Source organism: Cygnus olor, chromosome Z, assembly GCF_009769625.2.
Source record: "Cygnus olor isolate bCygOlo1 chromosome Z, bCygOlo1.pri.v2, whole genome shotgun sequence".
Lineage (NCBI taxonomy): Eukaryota > Metazoa > Chordata > Aves > Anseriformes > Anatidae > Cygnus > Cygnus olor.
The window spans coordinates 48,598,324-48,616,755 of NC_049198.1; the positions used below are offsets into that span (position 1 = coordinate 48,598,324).

Here is an 18,432-nt window from a genome sequence, read left to right on the forward strand (position 1 = left end):
TTGTTATACTGAGTGCAAAATAGCTATATCTAAGGCTTTTTCTTAAAACAGGCAGCATGCTGCTTCCCTTCCCCACTCCATGAAATGTTTCACAAGCCAGGAAGTACCAGGACTGTTTTCACGATTCTTGTGTGTTCAGGAGTGTGGCCTTTACTTCCTGGCAGTACATCAGATGTTATTTCCACTGTGGTATTTCAGTACTGCTAAACCATGCTTGCAAACATCCACTTAGACTGTAAGTCATTCTACTGAATTTTATGCCATCTTTTAAATGTTTCTTTCCCTCAATCGATCATGCAGATACGTTTTTATTTACATTAACTTCTAGGAATATTTTTTCATTGTACAAGCACTTTCAGAGATACTTCTCTATGAAGGGGGTGGTGGTTTTTCATTGATTCTCACTGCTGATATTTCAGTCATCCAATTAGGAAACAGGAACAATGCAATGTGACCTGCACACTAAATATACAGACTGACTGAATGCTTGAAATACACAGTCTGAAATTCACGCAAGACTGAAATTTGTTTGCATAAGCTGTTGTAAGAACAATGTAAAAACTTATCTTAGTAGAAATCAGTTTTGTCAAAAAAGACAAAGATAGGCCAAAGTCATTACACATCTTATTCACATCAAAGATTACAGTCAGTGATTTGTTAGTATTAGGTAGCTTAATCACTGTTTAATGCTAAGAAAGAGCATTAAACCTTGGAAAAAAATTGAGGCATTTTTTCTCCTGAAATTTTCTAGAGCTTTCATACTTATCTTACAGAACAAGAAACTTCCTCACTTGTCTTCAGAGCATGGGATTAAAAAATGAGACTTGTGGGGCTTGAGAAATTTATTTGCTATGTACAGATCATAAAAAGACATTCTTACCACATTTATAAGATGCTTTCCTCCACAGAGTCTGGTTAATGATAAAAAGAATATCCCAGAAACAAACAAACAAACAAAACAAAACATTTGCTCTAGTGATTCTTATCCAGTTATAAGAGATCAAATGTACTATGTATTGTTCCAATGCATTTTGAAGCACCATTCTGCTAATGCAACTTGTCTCTTTTTCCTATGGGAAGATTCACTCAACTACTGTCAAAAATTTTACTTGTTTTTATATTTAATTTTTTTAAAATTGGGTCCATATGTGTATATTGTAACTCCTACAATATTTGATAAAATATAAAGCAAAACCAAAATAAGATACATTCCTGAAATTTTCTTTCTTTATCAGTGTGCTAAATAAGCCTTAACAATTCTCAGTCTCTAAGCAAGAGCATAATCAAACTGGCCTTTCTCCATTCCACCAAGTCCATCAGCCCAGGTTGAGGTTGGCATACATGAGGTAGGGGTCAAGGAGAATTTGGAAGCAGCAAACAACGAGGATTCCCAAGAAAATAAATAATAAAATCACAAAGGCAAAGGTTGTTTTCTGTTCCAGGATCATGCTAGAATCTGGTGTCATGTTCCCAGATGGCACCAAAGTGGCACTGAATGTCTCTCCATCCATCATCCAGGGAAGCTGAAACGAATAATCCCACAGTCTCCTTCTTTTCATCATTAGTTTGCTGAGGTCAGAGTAGAAGCCATTTAGATGCACTTTGTTATCTGTAGAGCAAGGGGGAAGCAATGTTAATTGTGAATAGCCCTTTTATTTAGTTCAATGCAACTTTCTCCTAGTGGAGAAAAATGAGATGGAAAAGGACTTGACAGCAGTTCTGCCTGCCTCTGTGTCACATATGAGAGACATGTTAGAAATCCCGTACTGCTCTGTTGGCATTGCAGAATTCAGTCACTGATATTACATGTCACTAGACCCTGAGCTGGCAGGAACCTCTCCCTTCTACCATATCATTTGGACTTGGGTAGAACATTTCTTTTCTTGAAGGGTAAATGAGGGTTTTAATCACAGTGTTCCAGTGGGTAACCTACAGAAACGGCAATTGGGAAACAAATTGCATTCCTTGCTGCAGGATGGACGAACTGCAATTGATACTACTCTACGTGGGGGACTTGAAAGACAAGTGTATTTATGGCTTTATACACAGTGACCAGAAATGTTCTGAGGTGGGATGGACCAGGATCTGATGCAGGACAGTAAAATGCATGTGTCTCCAAGGTGGAAGGCAACAACCCAGTGTTTGTAACACTGCAGCATTTATAAGGAAAGGGCATAAATAGTGTTTGAAATGAGAGGAAAACATTTAGGAAGGCAGTCTAAAACAAGTCAAATACTAATGCAGCTCAAGGGCAAATGTTTCCTCTTCTTAAAATCACGATGAGGTTTACAAATATAGTTATCAAGAAAATGTCTTTTATATCACCTGCTCCATGGCATCAAGAAAATCACCAAGATTTGTGACTGAGCTTGGCTGTTCCTGGACAGAAGAGCACATGCTGTGCTACCGCTGGCCTGGCACTTCTGCTGCTGTGTCTGTCTGTCTGGGTGTCTGCCAGCTGCTGCCTCCTCCTCCCTCACACACTGGGTTTTCCTTCCAGTAGGAAGGAAGCACAGCTGGATGCCACAGCTTAGGCCTGGTCATCGACACTACCTGAGAAATGACCTCGGGAACAGAAGTGTTGAAGGTCGAAGGACAGCACTCTCTCAGTTGACATGTTCAGAAGAAATAGGAAAAGAACACAACGCAGTGCACAGTATGCACAAGTGGAACTTGCAAGTGATTGTGGCTATTCTGTCACTGGACTCGGGTCAGTAATTAGTGACAAGCATGCCTCAGCAAAAGCAGTTAACAGGTATAAGTGGATTCAGAAAGCATAGTCACACTATCATTTTGATGGTATTATTCTAAAAAACATACCTCAAACAAAATAGACAAAGTATTAAAGCAACAAAAATATGGGAATTGCACAACTGTTATTGCCTGATTCAATTTATAAATGAAAGGGTAGCAAATTTGAAATTTTAACTTCTCATCTTTTGAAAGCATGTTTCATCTACCAACTGATAAAAAATGCAGAGGACTGTCTAACAGTGAGCTAAAACTTAAGGAACACCCAGTTTAATAAAACTGACTGATTTTTTTTTTTTTTTTTATGATACCTTGTGGAGGAAATAATTCTGGTGATAAAAAAATCTTGTTATAAAAGAAGAAGAAATATATAAATTGAGACAGGCATGTAACATGGTGGCAGAGATACTACAGTGAAGGTCAAAAGCAGTGGTGCCCCCTTCTTAAAGACCTCTGGTAGTTTGACTACAGAAAACTGTAACACTCACACATTATGTCATGGATTTCCATGTCATTTAAGCACACACTGTCAGCTATATGCATATTATACACACTTAACACTCTTCCCTAAACCTGCAATCACAAGATGTAGTATTCCATACTTACTCTCACAGATCTGAGTGTTTTAGGAAATGCTTTCCTGACATTTTTCTAGGCATTGTGTCAATGCTGCGGGTGACTGTGGGAGAAAACAACTGTCAGGAAAGATCAGCTTTTGACATGCTGCTTTTAAATGTCAAACTTGGAATACACATAGACTCAGCACACAGTATCTTTTCAGTTTTTGGAGAAACTTGACTTCAGAGAGATATGTGCAATTAGCGACTCAGTGATAATCAAATACAGTTAATTATTTTCCTTTAGGCTCTGTATGGGCACCTATTCTGGATAATATAGATGCTCATTTTCATACTCATTTCATGCTCATTTTCATTTTCATACCATTAAGTGCTACTCATTTATTTTAGGAATGGGAGGATGTCTGATAGTTTTACGCTTAGCAGCTTTTCACACTCCAAATGCTAATCTTTATGCTATAGATTATATGTGGGAAAATAACAAGACTACATTGCAAAGCTGAAAAGAATGTATTTCCCAGGCTTTGGTCTCCAGACACCCTTCTGAGTGTGCTCATCACTGCATACAATTATAAGGTTTTGGGGACAGGCAGTCTGTCTCCATAGAAAGGCACAATACTCAGCATCATCACAACCTTTGCCCTATTCTGCAAGCCAGAACTTTAGTGATATCATCGACTGTTTCCTATGCATCAAAATGATGTTTAACTGTCTCTACAGATACAAGTACATAGGTACTTGAAAGCAGAAGTTAACCAGCTAATGACATTAGTTGGGTGTTATTTCTAGGCACAAGTAATTAGTTAGACTTGGAACAGGCAGCAGCTGGTGGATGGTGCAAGGGAGACCCTGAGCCCTCCATCTTCTTCCCTGCCAGTCATTTTCGGTTGTGTCAGGAGAGCTCCACTGGAGCTGGGCACCAGAAACTTCTTCCAATAGAAAATGTTACCTATGTAGGAGACCACACAGAAATGGTAACATAACTTTAAAGTGTATTTTCTTGTATAAGGATCTCTGCAGTCCTTGTAAGAATTCCTCCAGCTGGCCTGAACTCCATCACACCTCTGTGGTACAGATTGAAGGCTGACAGGGGAGACAGGAGATTTCTTTTCAGCTTGTTCCAGTCACTCAGAAATGATCCAGGTTATGGTATGTGTGGAAAATCCTCAAGGTTGTTTAAAAGTAGTTGATGTAACCAAGATTCCACTAGGTGCAGACCCACTTTTTCTTTTTTTACATCTCAGATAAAATTGATAGAACGAACAAATTATCCTTCACTTAAGAAAAAAATAGCCCTGCTTTTACGGTTTTGTTTTAATGCAGGGATGCCCTATTCAATTACTTTCTATAATGGGTTCCTTGCAGATGTGACTAATCCTTTGTTTAATAAGTACACAATTGCACATCGCTCTATCCACATCAGGTTGTTATTATAATTTCTCCTTGCCAGTGTGCACACATCCATTAGGTACTTCAATTATAGATCTCCCTGAGGTGGTGCTTACATTCGAAGGTACTAAATTTATAAAGTAATAAAGAAACAGAACTGAAGTTGCATGTTATTAGCAGCATTGAATCGACATGTTAGTCCTTGGCACATCCCAAGACTTAATATCTTTTATATAGTTTCAACCCAGAAGCTGACCTATTAGCAAAAGATCTGGTCAAATGTCACCAAAAGACAGCTTTTATTGTCAAGCCACTAAGATTTTTGAAATTAAAATGACATTGAATTAGTTAATAGAGCTATCTACACATTGGTATGAAAGACACAAATTCACAGGACTCTCGAGAGTTAAAACTTGTTCACAGTACCTTTGACTGGTCTTTCAGGGCTTTCTGCATTTCACTTGTTTCAAAGTTGACTTTAGTTGAAAATTGCTCTATAGTTAAAGGATTTCCTCAGGGCTCATATTTGAAAGCTTCTTACTTTGAAAACAGTAGGACTAATGGAAAGATAGGCTACAAGATCTGCAGCTCTAGAAACTTACAATTAAATTTGGTGTTGTTCTGTTGTTTAAAGTGCCCTTTCTTTACTACCATATACAACATAAATGACGTTTTGTGTCAACACTCATATATGTACATTCTTCTCATGAAAGCCTTTTATGTTTGTGAAAAGTCACAACCAAAGAGAAGGTAATCACATTCTCATTTTGCTGAGTAGAATCTCACTTCAACCCTTTTCACAATTTCTATATCCTACCTGTTCATAAACTCTCCAGTGATCCTGTTTGTGTGGCTGGAGTATGGCACAAACACTCTGAGACACAAGAGAGGCTCTGGAAGTGACCTTCAGTTGCCAGAAGTTGTCCCAGCGTAGCCTGAGGTACACTCGGATTAGCATTACTGGCCCTTCATCTTTCAAAAGAGATGCAGAAATGGTAACTCAAAAATCTATTGAAGACATCCAGACTAAAACGTGACATACACAATCTATGTGTACATGGATTTAAAGTGGATATTTCAATTTTTAGAACAACAACAAACATTAAGAATGAAACATCATTTAGTGGTGGCATCTGTTTATTTCTATTTCTTGGCAGATCCTTCATTGCACTGTTCTGTCTATATCACATAAAACAAACAGAGAGACCTTTGAAACAAGCAAATTGAAAGGAAGAATCTGACCATCAAAAACAACTCATGGGGATATATGGTTTAATATGTTTGACCTGTTAACTAGACCCAAGGCCAAGTATACTGCTAGAGTTCTGCTGACTTAATTACCATCTTGTCTAGTTACACGTTTGGCCCAGTAAAATTTAAGTGATAAAAATGACAATTAAGCAATGAACACATCAAGACTAAGATGAAACAGAATATTCTTCGCTTTAAGCACCTGGAGTATTCCCTTTGTCCTTTTCTTGTTCACTCGAGATTTACTGGATTAACGTGTAAGGGCAAAATGTGGTCCTGTGACTGCACTGGGTGCTTTACAATGTATGCCTGATATGTAGGTATCCTATGTTAGTGGAGCAATTGGGTTTCCATTATGAAATATCCCATGGAATGTAGCAAGCACACAACTGTGCCAAGCCTGTGTGCATGATTTTCCTATACCACCCATACTAGTTTCACTGATTACTCACTTCCTTAGCTACAAAAACACATGGCAAGTTTCTTCAGGCTCAAACATCTGTACACAAACTATTTGAGTGAAGATATTTCCATGTGCCCACAGCTCAGTTGCTGTGCCTGGCATTTTGAACCTGTTGTAAATAAACTGAACTTGATAACAGAAAAGAACAAAGCTAAAAAATTAAATGACGTATGCCCTACTCTTGTATTCAAATGTGCCTTGTATGCACTTGTACTTCATCCTGTATGGTAATTTGCAACAGCAACTGCACACTTTACGAGGATGTATTAACAATACCCTTTTTTGGCTATACTTCATCCTCTTTTTTACAAATTTGTTATCAAACTGACATTGCTCTTCCCTGCAGACACATATCTTCATTGTCCTTTCAAGAGCTTTTAAAGACTTTGTGTGGGAGAAGACATTCTTGGTGTGCCTGTCAGCTATTGGCATTATTAAAGCAACTTGGTGGGGTTAACTTTAGCAATAAAACAAAGACAGAAATTGATCGGTTCTTTTTTTCTGTAGATTCTATCCAATACCATGCACCTCACTTTTATTTAATGCACCATGGAATGCTTAAAATGAATCCTCACCTTTAAAATATTAATGCACACACATAGCATAAGATGTGAGGATGATTTATACATGAAAAAGTCAAAGTTACCCTAAAAGCTTGAATTACTCACTGCATTTGCTAAAGTAATTGCTAGCTTTATGAGATACTACCTGTGAAGATCTGAAGGCATGAATCTGTGAAACACCAATGCATTTATACCATCCAGGCACCTGTGCAGTGGTTTGAAATATGCACCCAACAGACTGTTTTCCTTCCTCTCCATGCCCTCTTCTTTTTAAAAGAAGATATACAGATACAAAGGCATCAGTATTGCAAGTCTTCTCCACAATGAATATTTACATGTATGGTAATAATAAAATAACCAAAAAATGCTAAAGACTTAAAAACGAGTAACATGGTTAAAATCCTTGTAGTCTGGTTCCTATGTGAATCAGCAGGTAGAAAATTTTTATAGTCTTAACAGTCATAAATCCTTATCTAAATAAATAAATAAAATAAAATTAAGCCATTTGTAGCTCAAAAGGACATGAAATGGATTTTATATTACCCTTTCTTACATCTGTAACATCTGTAAATGATATGCTGTAATATACTTTCTAGAAAGAAAACAAGGAATATGCAACAACATAATTGGTGTACACATTCATTTAATTATTGTAATTTTTAATCTGCTGTCAGTATTCCCAACCTGCTATGTAGGATATGTTATATATAGACAGTGTTAACCATGCATATGCAATATAAAGGTTATAACTTTTTAAAATAAATAAGGAAATTTAGGAAAGCAATTTCTGTGAAACAAATACCTTCATCTAGTCGAGAGAGAACTTGACTCATTTCCCACTGCAGCAATTACAGGTAGTTATAAGTTGTATCTTTAGTTTCCATTCTTCTGTACATTTCTTGTATTTCTAAGCATAAATAATCAGGACTGCCAAGGAACCAGTGAAAACCCAAGATGAAAAGCTGCCTTTTAAAGGTTTATAGTTTATCACAAAAACAAAACAAACAAACAAACAAAAAATCAATGAAACATCTCCCCAGAAAATGGAATGAGAATCCTACTTGTGTGTTACAAGTAATTAGTTGACAATACTGTTGTTCTTGAAAGTGAGGCTATAATTTCAGTTCTCGTTCAGCAACTCTTCAGTGGATTCTGCTTCACCAAGTACAGCAGTAGCCTCACAGGCTGTCTGAAACCATCTTCAGCAGAACATTAACATTCAAAAGGCGTACCATAAATAAATAAATAAATAAAAAATCACAGGGTATTCCCATACCTTTGCAAAATCAGAGCTATAATCTGCTAGCATTTCTCTCTTCTTCTACACTGATTGTTGTCAGCAATCTTTCTTTTTAATGGCAGTAAACTCTGCATTTATCAGACAATCTGAATATTTATTACAATTTGTGATCTCCAAATGCATTAACCTTTACATAATGATTATAAATTGCAATTTGAAAATAAGACTATACATACATGAATTAACACTTATTAAAATGTAATCATGTCATATGTATTCCTATGGCATATTTCTTTAGAAAATAAACTGACCTTGCAATGGGAGAGGATACACTCCCTAGCATTTACCGCTCAACTTTTATCTTGACATTTTGGCCCTGAGAGTTGTTCATGTTTCCACCCTACTGTCCTTGATATAGCTGTGTTTTATTTTGAAGGAAAATAACTAAAATAAGAAGGTTCCTGTTTTCCTTTCCCATGGGAAAAAATAAAGTCAGCTTTAGAACGTCTGTCAAATAGATTAAAACATGTAAGTTTTTGTTTGTTTGTTTGTTTGTTTCCCCCAAGTTTCTACTTAAAAGCAAGCAAACACACATGCACACAGAAGCCTGAACCATTTTAGGGTGACAGAATGCCATTTGTTTTGATCTTTTACTGGGAATTTAAGTTTTTATATATTCCATACTGTCACAGAGCAAGAAAAGAGTATGGTATATTATCCTCTTCTTATTTTTCCATGAGGCTTCTAATGTGGAAAATAGATTTGAAACTCAAATCCCATCTATCTCCCTTTCTCTGTCCCTTGCAGTTTTTTCCTGTTGAAGCATCCTTTATTTTAGATCATTAACCTTTCCAGCTGCATTGTCGGTGGCAGGCTTAATGGTCTGTAGTGTGGGACCATGGTTTTGTGCATGTAATGGGGCAAAATATAGTTTCAGAAAGGATGTAAAGCTGCCACCCAGATTAACACAAAACAGAGACGGACATTTTATGGACAGCCACATGGACAATCAGAGACCCCTACACACTCATGAGGGGGTCTGTCTTAAGCCCATTCACAGCATGGCTTCTCATGCTTTGCAAGCAATAAACAAAGAGGAAAGCACCTCCTCTTGCTGTCTAGAGAGGACTTTCCAGTTCCTTGTTCTTCCTTGCACACATGCACGTCAGCTTTGATGCTGTGTTCTGCATCCTCTGAGTCCCTCAGGATCTTGTGCCTCTAAACTGGATTCCAAAAGGGTATCTTAAGCCCTCTTCTACACTTCCTTTAGTCCCACCAGAACTTCTCATTTTGTGACTTTAAAGAGTCAAACTTTATTTTCTCTTTTTTTCCTTTGGGGATTTTCCACTCTCTCAACCTAAAATCCAGTAGATAGTCTATATTTTATCCACCCCATTGCTATAGCAAGCAACTGCTAGAAGGGTATTTGCCAAGGTTTAGTAGCCCCTCCTCCCTCATGGTCTGAAAGGTTCATGACAAGACTTGATAAAAGAGGCTGGATTACATTCCCAGAAAATTTCATGACAGTGATTTCATAACATTAGGCAGAAGTTTTGTATTTTGCATTTAACTTCATTCACATCATAAAAAGTCTCACAGTCTCAACAGCACACTAGTGTAGCACCACTGCTCTATGATCCAGGCAAGCTGGTGGACATTAAAGGGTACACCTTTTTGTTGCAGAGAAACTCCTAATCACCTGCATCCTTTTAAACTGTCCTCACCATGATGCATGTTTTCGTCCACTCAGCTTCAAGAAGCTTAGCAATTTTGTAAGAAAATAAGGAATGATTCATTTCTTACAGGAAGACAGATTATAAGAACACAGATACGTTATCCAGCAACAAGGGAACTCCCATAGAAGAGGAGGTTTTCTCCTATTGTTCTGTATGCATTTTATTGGATAGAAGGAAAAAAAAAAAAAAAAAAAAAGAACAGAAGTAATTGTGGGATCCAGGTGGTTAACATATAAAAGTTGGGTGCTGCTGCCACATAGTGTAAGCTGGACCACTGAGGAAGTTTCTGCAGTGCTCTTGCTAGGGTCTGCTCCCCAAAAGGTACACACAGGAGCCAGGAATTGAGTGCAAAAGTCCTGGGGTGTGTCACACAGGCCCACTGCTTGGTCAGGGAGGGAAGACAAGAGGACAGCATACAGAGTTCAAGCAGATATTAGTCAGTTTCCTATAGTCCACTCGATGCTGCTTTAGGCTGCTAAAGGTTTTGAGTGAGACTTTTGCTTTTATCAGACACCGTAAGTCAGTCTTCCAGGGGCTGCAATGAGTGTATAATATGCAACCCCAGGGACTACAAGTTCCTACATCCTTATTTCATTTGAAAATAGAATGATGAGCATATGCCTTTGAAAGGAAATAGCTTTGACTTCTGAAATAAATATCAGAAACATTGGTATTTCAGGTAATTTCCTACTGCACTGGTAACAAGATGAATTCGCATCTCCAGTTATTTAAGAGGAAGGTTCCTTTCCTGCTCTTCAAAGAAAGTTTTTCTCAGCCAGTACCATTAAAATATTTTCCATAGCCCTGACTTGCTTTGCTATAAAGCTGTGCTTCACCCTTGATAACTTCTTGAAATAGGAGAGACTTGAAAATAATTATATTTGGTATTCACATGGGCTTCAGTTCCAAAGTCCGTATTGATCCCAAAAGGTGTAAACAAAGGCAAGCTTTCAGGAAACAAATGGATTTTGATTAAGTCATAAATGCAATCATGAGGCATTCATCGCAACTCTCTGGGAGACACTCCAGCAGGCTTTTTAATGTGCCTCTGTTTCCATCCACCCACAGACCTGTTGATGGCTCTCTGGGTTGGGTACTGCTGAGTGCAGCCTGCACCGTCCTGTGTTAGCAGAGGCATGCTATGGGTGCAGAGGGAGATGTCCCCCTTGCAGGCCCTTTACCATCGGGTTGGGAAGGTGCAGCCTGCTTTTTCCTGCAGGATATGCAGTCCCAGGTGATTTTGCTGAGCCACCTGTGGCCCTTCTGGCCAATGCCACCATGGGGCTTCCTGCACCAGGCTGGGAGAGGTCAAGCAGAGTAGAAAATCATCAGCCCCTTTGGCCTCTTCTCCCCAAGAATGGGGAGTATGCCTGGTGGGTTCAGTCCATGGGTCATGTGTTAAGTTGCTGACCTCACTGAATCTCCCTTCTTCCTGCAGCTGGCTTTAATTGCTGCTGACATCTGGAGGCATCCCTCCCCATGACACGTGTTTGGCTGGATGAGCAAGCAGGGGCTGTCAGGGGCTGTAAACATCCCGAGAGCAGGCACAGCATCTGACCAGTGGTCCCTGGCAGGACACCGAGATGCCCAGCCCTGCTTCTCCTCCCATGCCCTGCAGCGCTGCAGCTGGGGCTCCCCTACATCCACTGCAAAGAACGTTTTGAAAAATAAATCTGCCCACTACATCCATAAGTCCGCTCTGGGTTCGTTGCACTGTCTTATCAATGCAGTTCCTTGTTTTGTCTTTGCAGGGAGAAGTGTTTTTCAGAGGGCGTGCAAACGTGCTTTGCATAGGTAATGCCAAATAACAGGGTAGTTCAGATATTTTCTGAATAGATGCAGTAGGTGAGCAGCACGACTCCTGGGGCTAGGCCAAGCCCAGCCAGCCTGCCTCCTCGGCCTGCCCGTTCTGCCCACTCCCACCTCTGTCGGTGGCGTTTTCTGTGGTGGTTGCTTCAGCCCTCCCATACGTGTTTGGTCTGGCACGTTAAAGCTATTGTTGCAGGACCCAGTGAAATTAAAATATATTTTTTTTTAGTGGAAAATTTGTAAAGGGTGCCTCAGTCTGGAAAGCGATATTTACTGCTGCCAAGGCAAAGTGGGAAGGGTAAAGCACTCAGATATCTGAAGGAAAAGTCATATTACAACTGAGATTTACTCTGGAGACTATGTAGCCTCTCTGCTCACCTGTCCCACTGTAAAAGTGGTTATCTTATGTTTGTATCTACTTCTGTAATCTTTAATACCAACCAGTGCACAAAGATCAAATAAATACGTGAGCCGGGAGTCTCAGCTTGGCCAGAGAAAGCAAGGAGAAATTTTGTTTTGCATTCAGTGTAAACATCATTCTTATTCTGACCACCAATGTCGACAGCTGTTTATATGATCCTAATCTGCAATGACTTCTGAAATTTTTTTAAGGACAAGGTGAAAACAGTACTCCTTTGTGCAGGGAGAGGCTGTTGCACCTGGAGAATTAAGGGGGAAAAAGGAACAAAGATAGGTTGTAGGGTTGTAGTTGTCAGGAGATGCCTAAAGCATCAGCATGATATATGCAGTGGAAAATCAAGCTCTCACATTCCTGTTTGTGTGTTTTAGTTTTACATGACTGTGCCCCATGGGTCCCCTTTCAGGATCCTGCTTAGCATCTCCATTACGGTTTTGCCACAAAAGCTGACAAAACCTGTCCTGCTTCAAAAAGCTCTGAAGTGCAATTGGGTCGCTCACCTCTGATTGACATCAGAGGCTGGCAGGAACAGGGGTCGGCCACCATGGATTTCAGTGTAATACCTATGAAGAGCCATAAGCCATCATCTTAAGGAGGTGGCATTCAATACACTAACACCCTAGTACCTCACAGTCCATGTTTGCAAATGATATTTCACTAGTATTGATTTATATTTCCTTCATTTGTATTCTTTAGTTTGCCGTGTAGGGATAAAAAATAATTAAATAACAATCCCCAACATCATTTACATAATTCATCATAAAAACAAGATTTCAAAGGGAATTGACTTTCTTTGCATTTTTCTCTATTTCCCCATTTTGTCATAATGCAGCCTAGATGTGACACCTGACACAACATGACAGCATTTCTGCTGCTAAAAACCAAAGTTTTATAAAAACTTCTCTTCTATATTTGATTTACATAGGGAGCCATGTAAAATTCTGATTGGGTCTGCATGTAAGAGAGTACTTAAGAATGGCAGCTTTAGAAAAGCAATGATTTAAACTTCCACCTTGCACAGACACAGCAAAATAGAAGTGTACAATTAGTTCTAACTTTACTCCATAAGTTTGTTAGCCATTAAACATGCGATGTGCAATTTTACTACTCTGATGCTGAAAACTAAGAGACTGAGTGAGGATTTCCAAAAACATCACTGGAATACTGCAATTACAATTTGGTATAATGCAGCTCAGTAATGTCAGTAAAGGAATATTTTTCTTAGCTGATACACATTAAAATAAACCCAGAATAACATCACTGAACAGATTTTATTGCTTAAGAAATTATAAACCCTACCTTATATTCCCATCCCCATATTAACTAGCTTGCCTTAAAAGTCATCTCAGAATAACAGAGAGATTTTGGTATAACAAGTTTGAAAATACGTGTGAGACTTTAATGAGCATAACACTGACTTTTTTGCTATTTGATTTTGTCCTTATTTTCAATAACTTTGCAGAACTGGGAGCTACTGATGAGAAGCAAGAGAGTATTGTCTCAGCAGAGGCTGAGTGTAACAGTGATATGACTGCTGACCTTTAGAGATATTTGGAATGATGAGTATCTTTTTCCCATTTGTCCTGGTTTCAGGTAGGACAGAGTTAATTTTCCTCCTAGTAGCTGGCAGGGTGCTATGTTTTGGATTAGAATGAGAAGAGCGCTGATAACATGCTGATGTTTTAATTGTTGTAGAGCAGTGCTTACACCAAGCCAAGGACTTTTCGGCTTCTCGCTCTGTCCTGCTAGCGAGCTGGCTAGGGATGCAGCAGGAGCTGGGAGGGGACAGACCCAGGACAGCTGACCCAAACTGGCCAAAGGGGTATTCCATACCATCTGACGTCATGCTGAACAATATATAGGGGTGGCTAGCCGGGGTGGAGGGGGGGGCTGGCTGCTCGGGGATAGGCTGGGCATCGGTCAACGGGTGGTGAGCAATTGCATTGTGCATCACTTATTTCGTACACATTATTACTATTAATACTATTATTATTACTATTATTGTTGTTATTCTTTTCCCTGTCTTAATAAACTGTCTTTATCTCAACTCACAGGCTTCACTTTCCCGTTTCTCTCCCCCATCCCGGAGAGGGAGGGGGGAGGGTGAGCGAACGGCTGTGTGGTGTTTGGCTGCCAGCCGGGCTAAACCACAACACCATTCAAGAATCCTGCTTCCATTACAAAACCTGCCCCTTTTCACACCAATGTCATCCTTTGAAAGTGTGTCATGAAAGGAAAAGGTAGATCCCTTAAACAAATCCTTACAGATAAATTTCTGTACAATGTGCTACAGAATTCCAGCTGAGGAAGCTGGTAACGCCCAAGTGATTCTTATCCACTGATTTAGTTAAGTTAGGGCCTTAAAGGAATGAAAGTCATCCTGCTGGCTAACCCAGAAATGCCAAAGGTGACAGTGCTTTTTCAGTAAAAACCACAGAACTTCCATAATGAATGCTTCACACTTCCAGCAGAACAACAGGTCAAACGGACACAGATGAGATGGATCTTTTTTTCCCCACAGCTAAAGGTATAATACTGCAATTGATATAATATGATACATAAGTGATACACATTTATATCAGAAAATAACACAATATAATATTAAGTAATTTATGTAAATGTTCTAAAAACACTTATCCAACGTAAGGGAATACTATATACACAAAGGCTACAAACAATACGTTTCAAATGTAAGCAAAATGAATTTCACGTGACAAAAGATTAGTTGTGCAATTCTCTTTTCCAAATAGCATAATAACTAGCATATTGTAATTCTACCTCTCACTGTCCTGTCTCATGGAATTTATAATTCTCTGAAACTAAAATTAGTCTCTTTAATTAGAACTCAAAGCATGTGAGCACTCACAGAGACGCACACACAGACAGACAATAGAGTTATTTAACACTGCAGTTAATTTACAATTGAGATAAGTTCACGTTTTTCATGACTGGGGCAATTGTTTTAGTTCTATTTTAAGAGTTGGTAGCAAATGTAATCATTTTCCTTTGAAAGGTTCTTTCATACATTAATCACAATTAATCTAAAAAACTCTCTACAAAAGGTAGTATGCTCTTGAACTGTGACAAACAAAGGAAGAGTATGCCAGGTCCTTAAACGTACATTGCAAAATGTATTTCTAAAGCAATAAAGCTTCCTTTTGCATTACTGCATTTTTACGTATCAATAAATTTGCCATCTACAAATAGAAGGTGTAGAAATACACCTGAAAATGTATAACCTTCAACTTAAACTATATTATAACTGCTAACATATCAACAAAATCCATATACATTCCTATTTTGAAATGCAGTTGATTGTACATCCTTCACTTTGTTTAGGTTGGTATTTCAATAACCTGCAATGATCTCAAATGACACAAAATTTTCAGCCTTCTTCCTTTGCTTTGAAACAAAAATTACCAAAATCACAAACAGAATTAAAGTTATTTTAGACAGGTTTTGCTGGGCAGCATAAAAGAAGTTACACCTCCCCCTTTCCACTCCCTCTTACAATTTCATCAAGGTTGCCCACATCCCTTGGTACTTTACTCCCTTGTAGCCACTAGACAAGAGGAATTGATGACCTTTGTAGCCAGCCTTGTATCTCCCTAATTCTTGCTTCAAGACAGCCATTTCACACTGCAGCATAGTCAGTGTGCAAGCTATTGACAAAAAGGGGCAAACTCGCTCCCCCAACACCTTCCAACTCTGAAGGTTCCCACCACACACTTTGCATCAGACACAGATATTGTGCAACTACATCATAAATCAGGTATGGAAAATTCAACTGGAAAAAAAAAAATGAAACAAAGCAAAAAAAAAAAATAATCTCATCAGATCATTTAGCATCTCAAGAGATGGGCGCAGAGGGAGGAACAGAGGGGCAGGACTGTCTCTTTCAGCAGCAGCTCATTATTAGATTGGTTTAGCTAGAACTTGAAACTGCATCCTAAGCCTTCCTGCAAAGCTGGGAATGATAATGACTCCTCAGTGACCTCTCCTTAGAAACAGACAAAGAAGGAGATTCAAACAGATGGGAGGGTCCACGGGTGTGCCGCAGCTGTGGCTACCTCTAGTAGAGATATGCAGTAGGACTGTAGCAGACCCAGGTTGGAAAGGAAGGGAGTTGCAGATGGTCTGGGGTGATTTCAGCTGGTTTGCAGAGGATCTGCATGCATGCAGTGAGGAGCTGTAGGAAGAGATAGGGAGGAGAGGCTGTAGGGAAGAAGGCTGAAGAAGGAGAGCATTTGAAGGAGTTAAATGGGAGTACTTGAAGGAGTTAATTGCAAAACCACAGTTTCAGTTAAGTGTGCCTGAGAGCAAGAGGGGAGTCTAAGAAGAAGTCTAAGAGGAAGGAATAGGAGTCTTCTGCGTATTAGAATGCTTGGGAAGAAGTCACAGGAAAATAGCAGTTAATGCGCTGTTTCTATAGATGCAAACACAAATAATATGCAGTATGATACTAAGGTTGTAATCATGCTGCAAACTGAAGACATTTCTGGTACAGCAACAGGTTTATTATGGTACACGACAAGACTCCCAGCCATCCATACTCCCACTGCTCTACACTATCTGTACACCCCGTGCCGGCACCAGCAGTAACACTGCCGGCCATGAGGTGCCCTGGTCCTGTGGGAGCTGTCTGTACATCTGCTATCACTCAAGAGAATAAGAAGATGGAAGCTCACTTTTTCCTTGAGGCCCCGTTTTTCTTAGGTTGTCATGATAAGGCCACACATACGAAACTGAGGGGAAAACTCCATTTGGGAGATGGCTTCTCTATCGTGAAAAATAGCTTTCTCGTGTTTTTAAATTTAGTATGGTATACTAAAAATTAAAGCCCTATAAGATTACTTTCTCCACTTAAAGAAAAATAAAAGGAATATCTGAAGGCTCTCCTTGTGTTTTCTACCCTTCGCAAATTGTTTTAGTGAAAAGAAAAAAATCTATTTGATACATCTGACAAGTCAAAGATTAAAAACAAAGCAAAAAAGAAAGGGACAACAAGCCTTGTTCTGGGAGATCTTTTTTTGTATCATAAAGCTGAAAAAGATGTCCACAATACTTTAAAAAATATATTTCAATTCACTTAAATAGTTCTGATTAGTCCCAGCCACTGGATGATACAGTGTTTTGAAAGTCAGCTTCCAGCGTCTTGACCTTCAGCATTGTAACAGGCAGACTGCAGTCTAGTGAAAGGCAGGCTCAGATAAGGTACTGGGGCAGTTCCCAGCTGTGGCTGACAGCCATGAACACTGAAAATGCTACCAAAAGAGCATTTCTTTGCTTTCTGTCACACGGCTTTCATCAGCACATATATTTACCAATAAAGCTTTCTGATGACATTAGAACTATGTGGCCCTTAAGGCTTTCCTGATGATAAAACTACATTTAAAATTAATTTGGTTTAAAGTTCAGATATTAAATAGTATTGAAACAATTGTGAAGCTTATTAAAGAAACTGACAACAGAACTGGAGACTGAAAGTTTTTATCTCTCATAATTTCCAACAGTACAACAGTATCTCTCTCATCCTGTCTATCCACGTATCTTTCCTCTAGCTTGGCGGTAAATCTGATGGGGATAAAAACAGTTAATATTGATTTATTAACTCCTTAACCTCTAACTCAGTCTTTTATTGCCAACAAACAGCAAGAAAAATGAGATATTCACCAAATCCTTACATGACTTCAAATAGATAACTCTGTTTTTTTATTCAAAATAGAATATTCATTAGACTGCACACAGCATAACCGATAGCATGAATCTCTCAGAAGCCAATATTGCTATTAATGCCAGTCAGCTAGTTTATTTGATAAATTTAGTCTTTTTTGTGCCAACAGAAATTACTTGAAATATTTCCTTTGAAGGAATGAGGAAGAACAAATTACAGTTTAGCTGTGCCAGGTCACATTTAGTAACCTCTTCTCCCTTACTCAAAGCACATCAAGAATAAAGATTCTTCCCATCTCTGAGCAGCCTACATGCACTAAGATCACCCCTCTGAGGGCTTTGCAATTACTCATTCAAAACAACAGACCTATTAATCTTGCTTCCCATTTTCTACTTACGCGCAGTCATTGTGAAAATCTGTATGCATAGACCTCCGTGTCTCACCCTGCTATTTTATCTCCCCTACCACCTAAGGAGTGCTGCTTGACACAGGTCTCGTCAGAAGGCGTTAATGAAGCTGCTGTCCTCTGCAGGATTTTACTGCCTTGCAGTCACATCTAC

General features: G+C 39.0%; 1 protein-coding gene across 1 annotated transcript in view; it reads right to left on the bottom strand.

The window, feature by feature from the left end:
* Positions 1-630: 630 nt before the first annotated feature.
* Positions 631-18,432, bottom strand: part of CTXN3 (cortexin 3) — a 32,984-nt gene continuing 15,182 nt past the window's right edge. Inside the window, 2 exon segments of the mRNA XM_040541239.1 lie at positions 631-1,345; positions 1,347-1,609. Coding sequence (XP_040397173.1) covers positions 1,268-1,345; positions 1,347-1,562 — 294 coding nt within the window. The 5' untranslated portion in view covers positions 1,563-1,609 and the 3' untranslated portion in view covers positions 631-1,267.